The sequence below is a fragment of the Gloeophyllum trabeum genome, assembly GCF_000344685.1.
Source record: "Gloeophyllum trabeum ATCC 11539 unplaced genomic scaffold GLOTRscaffold_00006, whole genome shotgun sequence".
Lineage (NCBI taxonomy): Eukaryota > Fungi > Basidiomycota > Agaricomycetes > Gloeophyllales > Gloeophyllaceae > Gloeophyllum > Gloeophyllum trabeum.
In genome coordinates this window covers 1,512,894-1,520,836 of record NW_006920415.1, presented here as the reverse complement: position 1 = coordinate 1,520,836, position 7,943 = coordinate 1,512,894, and the positions used below count along the sequence as shown (strand labels likewise).

Genomic DNA, 7,943 nt, shown 5'->3' with positions numbered 1-7,943 from the left:
GGGGGAAGAGCGACATGAGCTCGTGACCTGTCGGCGGGGGCGGGATACGGCGGGGCGTCATGACAGCGTTGCTCGAGAGATCGACGTCTGCGATTGGCAGCTCGTGTCAGCAACTATAGAAGCACTAGCAGGAAGCGGGTGGCGTTACTTACCTCTGAGAGAGCTCGGGGACAGCGGACGGCGAGGGCCGTTGATGCTTTGGATGGTGCTGGTCGTCGACGAGGGCTGCGACGGAAGGGTAGTCGAAGATTTGCCCGAGGGCGAGCTGTGATCGCGAGGGGGCGAGGGTGATGCGCTGGGCGAGGAGTCGGAGACGGGTCGCAGGTGGAAGGAGCCCATGAGTTATAAGTAGAGGGGGGCTATGAGAGTGCACGTAAACAGGAACGCCAGAATCGCTTTATATGTATTTCGAGGCCGAGGACAGATCGTCACGATGGGAGAGAAGACGGGAGAAGCGGTGCGGGCCCAGTATCGGAAACTGCAGCGTATTAATACCGCGCTGGATATCGCCTCCGTGGATTCGCGCGCAAGATAAGTTACGAGGAGCCAGCCAGACTCTGACCTGCCTTTCTGCCCCCGAGCCCGATGCGAAGGTGGGAGAAGAACAAGAAAACGACATAAAAGGATAGACGTGCACGGGCATTACGTGCCAACGGGGCGCGCCTGGGACTGTTGATCAAGATCCCTGCGCGAGAGAGCCCCGGGCAACAGCATCGCTAAGCCCCAGTAAGCGACGGCGTATCCTCTCGCGCCCCCGCGGTATACGTGATGCCTGATCGCTTCGTGCCTCATGGCCTCGCACGTCCGGAGCTCGTTCATTTGCCCTAAATTGCGAGCCTCAATGTGGCAGCCGGCCTTCCGGCCTTTACACTGTGCGATCACCATCGACGCGCTCTAAACAACGCTATGTCAGTGGCTCGCTGGTAATCCCGTGCACGTCGGCGACCGTCTAAATGAGACGGGCAAGACGTCTCCCATCTGCGCTGTACACCATTGCTGTCTGTTCCTGGCCCGAGCACGCCTGTGCCGCTGATCGACACTGGACACTGTCCTGTACTACTATTCGGGAAACGGATTCGTCTCGCCGAATAGGTCACGTCGGCGCCTATCCTACCAGCGAAATGGAAGATGAAGACGTGCCTGCCTCGAGGTCGCTCTGGTTTCGTATTGCATTTCGTCTTGTCTCTAACATGTCATGTCTCACCGAGCAATGACAACGTAACGAGGTGAGTACAAAAGACTGCTTTTGCTTCCACCCTGGCTCTTGTGTACTACAGCATCGTGCACCTTCCTTTTCCGTCACGCGGAAGCAGACTAGGCTACGGCGGTTTCACCCAGTGCTCCGCTGTCGTGACGGGCTACTCGCTTCCCAGGCGCGCCTGTCCCTTTGACATGGATCACTGACTGCTTCGTGCTGCTTATACAAGCCTGCGTCCTGCGCGCAGCATCTCGACGGCCGGGCCCAGTACATCAGAGTCACCGGTCAAACATCCTCTGCAAGAACGCTGCGCTATTCTCCGGGGAAGCGCCGCGGCGGTACGTGGCACGTGTTTTCATGGTGGACGAGTCCGAGGTACCTACTGCGAACGGGGTCACGGTGCCCTGCGTTTGCCCGAGTAACTCTCGTTAATGGTACTCGATAGCTAGTGGCGATTTGGTCATCGCCGGCCTCGTGGTAGGCACGAGTGGGATACCGCGCCACCCTCTCGTCCTGCCTCGGTGGCAGATCCGAGTGAAGACGTGCCCTGCGATTGCGAGCGACGAAAGTGGCAGAGAAAGCTCCGGCGTGCGTAATCGGTGTCGAAGGGGATGCGCGCGCGATGACATCTCTGCTACCAAGCCCGAGGCTTGATGGAAACACGGAGGATGCCGCTGCAAGGACGCTCTCGTGCCATGTATTCCCAGCGTAACGCAGCAGCGTCCCGCAATACCTGCTTCGGCGCCAAAGAGGACCGCGGTTCTCAGGCGCACCGTGGAGGTGAATCACGATCGGTGCTGACGGGCCCTGTGCATGCATGAAGCTGCAGCGATCTAGGCTTTCTTTAGTGCGTCGCCTCGGATTCGCTTCGGGGCTCGCTTGCAGGTGCTCAGATTAGGGACGCGGACGAGAACGCGGACGAGAAGGCTGCTAGGCTCGGTCGGGGCGATCGCCCCTGCCGGATCCGTACGTCTTTGCCTTCGAATCCAGGACCATTGTGCAGCGTGCTCGACTCTTCTCTCCCATCAGATTCCAGATGTCACGCCTGTGCGTCACCCTGCCCGATACTGGCACGCACCCACTGATGGAGCGCAGTGGCCTTAGCTTCGTTTGTCCAGCACCGTCCCATCGGCCTGTTCCTTCGCTGACCAAGTGGAACTGCCATAAGCCTCACACTAGCGCCCCCGCCGGAGACGCCCGGCATTCAATGCGTTACCAGGTTCGTATTCGTGCACCCGGCGGGCGTGATACGCAAGGGCTGAGGATCGCCCGGTTCTTGCGATTTCCTGCCGAACATACAGCGAACGCTCCTACAGGTGGCGACTGGCGCAGTGACTCGGTGGGAAGCAATGCGCTTTTGGTATGCGTCGCGATCTGACGTACCTTCTTCTGGAGACCGTGGTGGCGTCCCACGGCCAGCCGGGGGAAGGGAAATGAATCTAGGAACTTGAGCAAGGATGGACAGAAGAGCCGGTGGGTGGCCAGGCCTCTCTCTGCCTCTGGCCGTCGGCAGATAGGGTTGAGCTTGGGAGAGTGCGATGAGAGCGGGCGTACCGGGGAAGTGATCTGACGAGCTTCGGCGCCGTCCTGTTTATACCACAGCAAGCCATATATACATCCCAGGGCAACGGTCGGTGCAGACCGCGTCGCATTTGTATATGTACGCGTTTCTTTATGTGGCGTATGAGACTGTGCTTGACAGTACATCAGATCAGAGAGGTGATTTCGGTGCCGGGGCGGTACCGAGAGAAGCTGCAGTAGGCGCACATAATGCGCAACTGCCTAGGTATTCATGCCGGGTACAGCGTCACAGCAAGGTACGGACCTCCTTTCCTGATTAATGATCATGTCCTTCACATTGATCGCTGGTTTCACGATTAAGGAAACAGGTAGTGAACCCTGTTCTTGAATGCAAGAATCGGCATGCATCTTCTCCATCCGCGGAAGGGTCTCCTTTCTTGTACTGGGCGAGAGTCACGACTGCTCCAATGTGTGAGTGGATCCATGAAAGAAGTGGCGAGTACGCCGCGGGCACTGGGTAAAATTGGACGTCGCCTTAAACGCCGTTCGTCGATTCCTGACGACCCTGATCACTATGCGCAGGGTATCTTGAGGAGTCCCAGTCAGTCTCCGCCGCTGTCCCCTCCCTCGGCGCCGCGGCTTCGAGTTGGCAGCTAGTGAGCAGAACGGGTACGTATAGCAATGCCACGAGGCTCCTCGAGGCTCTGCAATCGATAGTCCTACCTGCTCTGATTGGCGGACGGGGAATGTTGGCTCCGTATGCGTAGCCCTCCAGCGAAAGAAGCTCACTTCGGGGCCACTATGCGCTCTTGCACGCTGGTTGATGCCGAATACTAGCGGTCTTTCGGTTATGATATAACTCTCCGTCGTACCCGACAAGGAGTGCGTATACGATAATAGGTGGTCCCGCGAGCTGCATAATATGGGGTATGCTGGGATGGCTATTGGCTAGGTACAGCTCGGTTCAGCACGTCCTTCTGTCGATGCGCCGTCGAACGCGAGCGCATACTCGACGCCTTTTCTCGATCTGTCTGGTCATCGCGGCGATCCGCCCTCGATCCGGCTTTCCATTGGCCTTTGCCGGGATTTGAGTTAGGTTTGGGTTTAGTCTTGGTCTCCGATCCTTCGCGCCTCGACCGCATCCTCTGTCCCCTTACTTTGTCTCGTTAAGAGCTTATGGCAAGCCTGTCGCCGAAATACTTCGGTGTCCCGCTGCTGCCCGTACCGTTACAGTCCGAGGCTCAAGAAACCGATACTAGAGTGCGACGTATCATACACATGGCTTCATTCGCGGCTCAGCGTGCCTCCGCCGGACCGCGCTCGTCCAGTAAAGGGCAGATCGTCGATACTTTGATACTTTCTCTCTGGGTCGGTGTTGCATCGCGATCGTGGATATCGGGATGGCCCAGGCTCGCGTCGACGCAGGAAGTCCACCTTGTTTTCCCTGGAGTTGGCCAATGCACTGCTTCTCAAGCATCCGGAAATCCTCCAGTTGTCTAAATCTGTCTTCTGAGGAGTGGCGGTATCTATCGGTGATTCTTCTATCGTGGATAGGGGGTCTGGGACTGGTCTGGGGCTGGGGCTCCTCTGATCTGCAAAGCTCCATATAAATGACTTTGCAGATGGCACTCATTACTGGGCGCTCGCAATATTGCTCTGGTGATTCCACTGACGGTCCCCAGCGGCCCGACTGAGGGGAAACATCGCACTACTTATAGACACCTTCCCACCGCGACCGGTCCAGGACGGCATTGGGATGCGAATCCGCGAATATCCAGCGAACGTTGTTGTTTGGTGTGCGTATAGGCTTGTGCCCCGCTTCTTCAGGCTGCTTCGGATCACTATTCGGGAACTTTGTCTGGTTATCTAGTGATGATTATTGAATAAAGCCGGTACACTCGATGCCGTGACTCCCTTCAATATCAATACCTCCTGCGAGATATCGGTCGGCGCGTCACGCTCAGCTTCTGCATTGCTAGGTAAGGAAGCCCGTTGTCTCCCCTTCTTGATTTCGATTAACCGCTGTTGCCGTGGACCTGCGGTGATCTCTGCAGTTATCAAGGAGTCGAAAGTGGTGTCCATACGGATGCCCGAGCCAGATGAATGGCCAGTCAACTTGAACATGCCCATGACCATTTAGGTGATGGCAAGCGGTTACGGCCGATGTAGCCCGATCCCTCCTATCGATACAATTTTCTGGACATCGCATTGCTGCAATTCACGACGAGTGTCGGTCTAAACTCCATTTCGGGGCGATATAAGTGTGCTCTGAAGGTACGATATCCACCTTGCTTCCCCTTCTCTTTCGGCAGGGTGCAATTGAATTTCAGCTGCGAAGTCGGCCCGCCAAAGGACGAACAGTGAACAGGCGAGCAACTCAATTCATACACCTGACTGGGGTTTTCACGTTCGCCGCTTACCTGCGTTCTGCAGAACACAGTGCAGAAGGGTCAATACAGTCTATTGAAGACGAACCAATCGGGGTAGCAGATAAGGCGGCTACCTATTCCACTGTCAGTGTATCCAGGAGGTTAGCCAGCTCCAAGGGACCAGAAGCGAAGACGAAGCGCCCGAAGAGAGGGTGACATAAAGCGATCGGGCCATACCTACGCTGGCGTATGATATTATTTCTAAACCTTACTTGTCAAATAGACTCTCGGACGAAATAGCGATCTTCTCCGTCCCTCAACCACACCCTGTGGGTCCAACTACTTTATACAGGATCAGGATAATTGCGTAAATAAGCGTATGATGCTAAGATCCGTTCGCCAGGCTGGAACACGAAAGTAAATGGTCCAACTATGATCACTCCGCGCGAGCACCTTGCGAAGTCGGTAAGTCAGGCCCCTGACGGGTAGCCTCGGACCTGACGTTACCGTTTCCACCGGCCGGAGAGAATGCAGCCACGCTCTGCGGAATCCAGTAACCGGGTGCATGAGGCAGCGGTTACGCAGCTGGTGACTCAGGAGACTCCTCATCATCAGCTGGTGGACCCCTCTGAGTGGGAGACCGAGTGTTACGTCAGGAGTGCGGTTATTTGGTACGCCGTGAAGTGGGAACGCTGGGGCGCCGGCAGAGAGACTATGAAGAGTTCTTCTTCTTCCTGCGCTTTTTCTTATCAGCTTGCAAACGCCCTTCACCTTCCAGAGACTCGTCATCCCGGTCAAGCGACCGTTTAGCCGTGCCCTTGTTCGCCTTGCCTTGAGAGTGTACGTGGCCCTGTCCGTTCGAACTAGCGGATGGCGTAGGAGCGCTTGGTACATGTGCTGGGTCATCCACTCCGGAAGGCTTGAGGAACACGGAAGGCTTGGGAGGAGCAGCGGCCGAAACCTCAGCACGTAAGGCGGACCGCTCCGCCCTAAGATCCGTGCCAACCTTCGCGTTCTCGTGTATCAACATCTTCGCTGGCTTGACGTGATCCTTCTTATGCTCTTTCTGCGGCTTAAACACAGTTCCTGTAGAGCCCGATATCGTTACCGGGCGTTTAGACATCTTCGACCAGTCGCGGGGCTTGTCCTTAGAGGACTCTGCAGGCACCTCGACTGGCGCCGGGGGCTATCGTTTTACGTCAATTGATAGGAGGACATCTACGGAAATGTATCAGTCACTCACCTCGTCCTCTACCTCCTGACCCTTAGCATTGTACTTCCGACGGCCTTTTGGCTCAGAAGACGCATGGTTTGAAGATGACGAATCAGCACCTTCGCTAGCAGACGGGAAGAGGAAGGGCAGATAAGAGGATTCGTATGCTACTTCAGACCTTTGTATACAGATAAACCATATGAACTCGAGGCTCTGAGCAGTGGTTCACGTACACTTGTGACGTTCCCGAGCTCAAGCCCCATGCCTGTTTGACTTTGCTCGATATCTCCCATTGCGAGTCGTCTTTTACTTCCGCTTTCTCAGCTTCGGCTTGCTGGACGAGCTTCGCTCGCTGCATGAACCGCAGGCTCAGGGTGCCATTACTCAGGGTTTTGGATGACATGACAGCACCAGCGGGAGAGGAAGTCGAGGGGTAGTCGAAACTTGTTGGAAACTTGTCTCCCATTCTGGACTCCATTGTGGCGCATTGACAGCAAGCTCAGTTCCCACGTTTATTTAGAAGCTGGACATGACATTATCGCATACGGCCTCAATTAGGGATACACATACTGCAGAGTATACTCGTTTACGTCTCTGCCGCTTACAATATCACAGGCATCTATTGGCCAAACTCGTAGTAAAAGCATCAGCCAAACATCAAAAAATCTTCTGCTCCGGTAAGGTAATGACTGCAAATCATCGATAGTAAGGATAGAAATCGTGCGTGCTCCTTTGCACCGCACCATTCACAGTCTCCCAAATCTCGTACTTTTCATTCAATCCCATCCTCGCGATGTGAACATAGCAGAGCCTCGCCGGCTCGTCGGGGCCAAGACGGTCAGGCGAAAGGGCGGGGTCCGCAACCATTCGAGAAGATATCATCCGTTCGATCAATGTCGAAGGGACATCCGAGGGCCAGGATCCTTCCAAAGAGAGATATTCAAGTCGGGGAACCAGGTGGTCAGTAGTAGCACGCTCCTACCCAGCGGTCGTTTCGAGGCTGCGCATCTGCTACGGCAATCGGTTAAGTGCGGACCATGTGGAAACCACGCGATAATTATTTTGTATAGTCATGTGATTATGTAAACTTTATTCTGGCTTGCCTCTCCACGACCGCTGGCGGAAAACATTTGTAAATAAACGCCACCGTTACCAGTGACACCCCGTTCAGGAAAGCGCCAGTGATCTTAGCTAATCCGATGCTCGACGCGTCGCGCCAACAACACCGACGCGTCTATCCTCGCCAACGGCCGTGTATGGACTAATGCCCGAGGAACCGTCAGTTCCATCTCTCACCGACATCCGAACTCGTGTCCGCGAGAAGTTCGGTCAGCGTCCATGCTTATGGCAGCTACAGGCTGTACAGGCTATCCTGCGGCGCGACAAAGATGTTGTGTGCATTGCTGGCACCGGGTCGGGGAAGACCCTTACATTCTGGATGCCGCTACTCTTCCGTCCAGACGGCATCCAGATAGTAGTGACACCTCTTAATATTTTGGGAGAGCAGAACACACGGGAGCTCCAGCAGAACAGGATCTCTGCCATTGCCCTTAATAAGAAGACGGCTACACTGCGGAATATGAGGGTGGGTACTTGCCCAAGTCTTGTGACATTTGTCCTAAGCTGATCTAACCTACCTGAT

The 7,943-nt window shown here is 55.5% G+C and overlaps 4 protein-coding genes across 4 annotated transcripts in view; 1 reads left to right on the top strand and 3 right to left on the bottom strand.

Moving 5' to 3' along the window:
• The window catches only part of GLOTRDRAFT_138661 (uncharacterized protein), a gene marked incomplete at its 3' end in the record, with an annotated part of 3,081 nt that extends 2,626 nt beyond the window's left edge, over positions 1-455 (bottom strand). Inside the window, exon 1 of the mRNA XM_007867767.1 lies at positions 153-455. Within this exon, the coding sequence (XP_007865958.1) occupies positions 153-339 (187 nt within the window). The 5' untranslated portion in view covers positions 340-455. The remainder of the gene's footprint in view (positions 1-152) is intronic.
• A 3,548-nt stretch (positions 456-4,003) lies between these two features.
• Positions 4,004-4,855, bottom strand: GLOTRDRAFT_93459 (uncharacterized protein; the record flags this gene model as incomplete). The annotated part of the gene is made up of 3 exons (XM_007867766.1): positions 4,004-4,311; positions 4,442-4,585; positions 4,618-4,855. The coding sequence occupies 3 exons, from the start codon at positions 4,853-4,855 to the stop codon at positions 4,004-4,006; spliced, it is 690 nt and encodes a 229-aa protein (XP_007865957.1).
• A 945-nt stretch (positions 4,856-5,800) lies between these two features.
• Positions 5,801-6,704, bottom strand: GLOTRDRAFT_41610 (uncharacterized protein; the record flags this gene model as incomplete). The annotated part of the gene is made up of 3 exons (XM_007867379.1): positions 5,801-6,246; positions 6,328-6,479; positions 6,535-6,704. The coding sequence occupies 3 exons, from the start codon at positions 6,702-6,704 to the stop codon at positions 5,801-5,803; spliced, it is 768 nt and encodes a 255-aa protein (XP_007865570.1).
• An 888-nt stretch (positions 6,705-7,592) lies between these two features.
• On the top strand, positions 7,593-7,754 carry GLOTRDRAFT_23116 (uncharacterized protein; the record flags this gene model as incomplete). Its single annotated transcript, XM_007867299.1, has 1 exon — positions 7,593-7,754. A coding segment is annotated over one exon (162 nt), but the record flags the coding sequence as incomplete, so codon positions are not given.
• Positions 7,755-7,943: the final 189 nt, after the last annotated feature.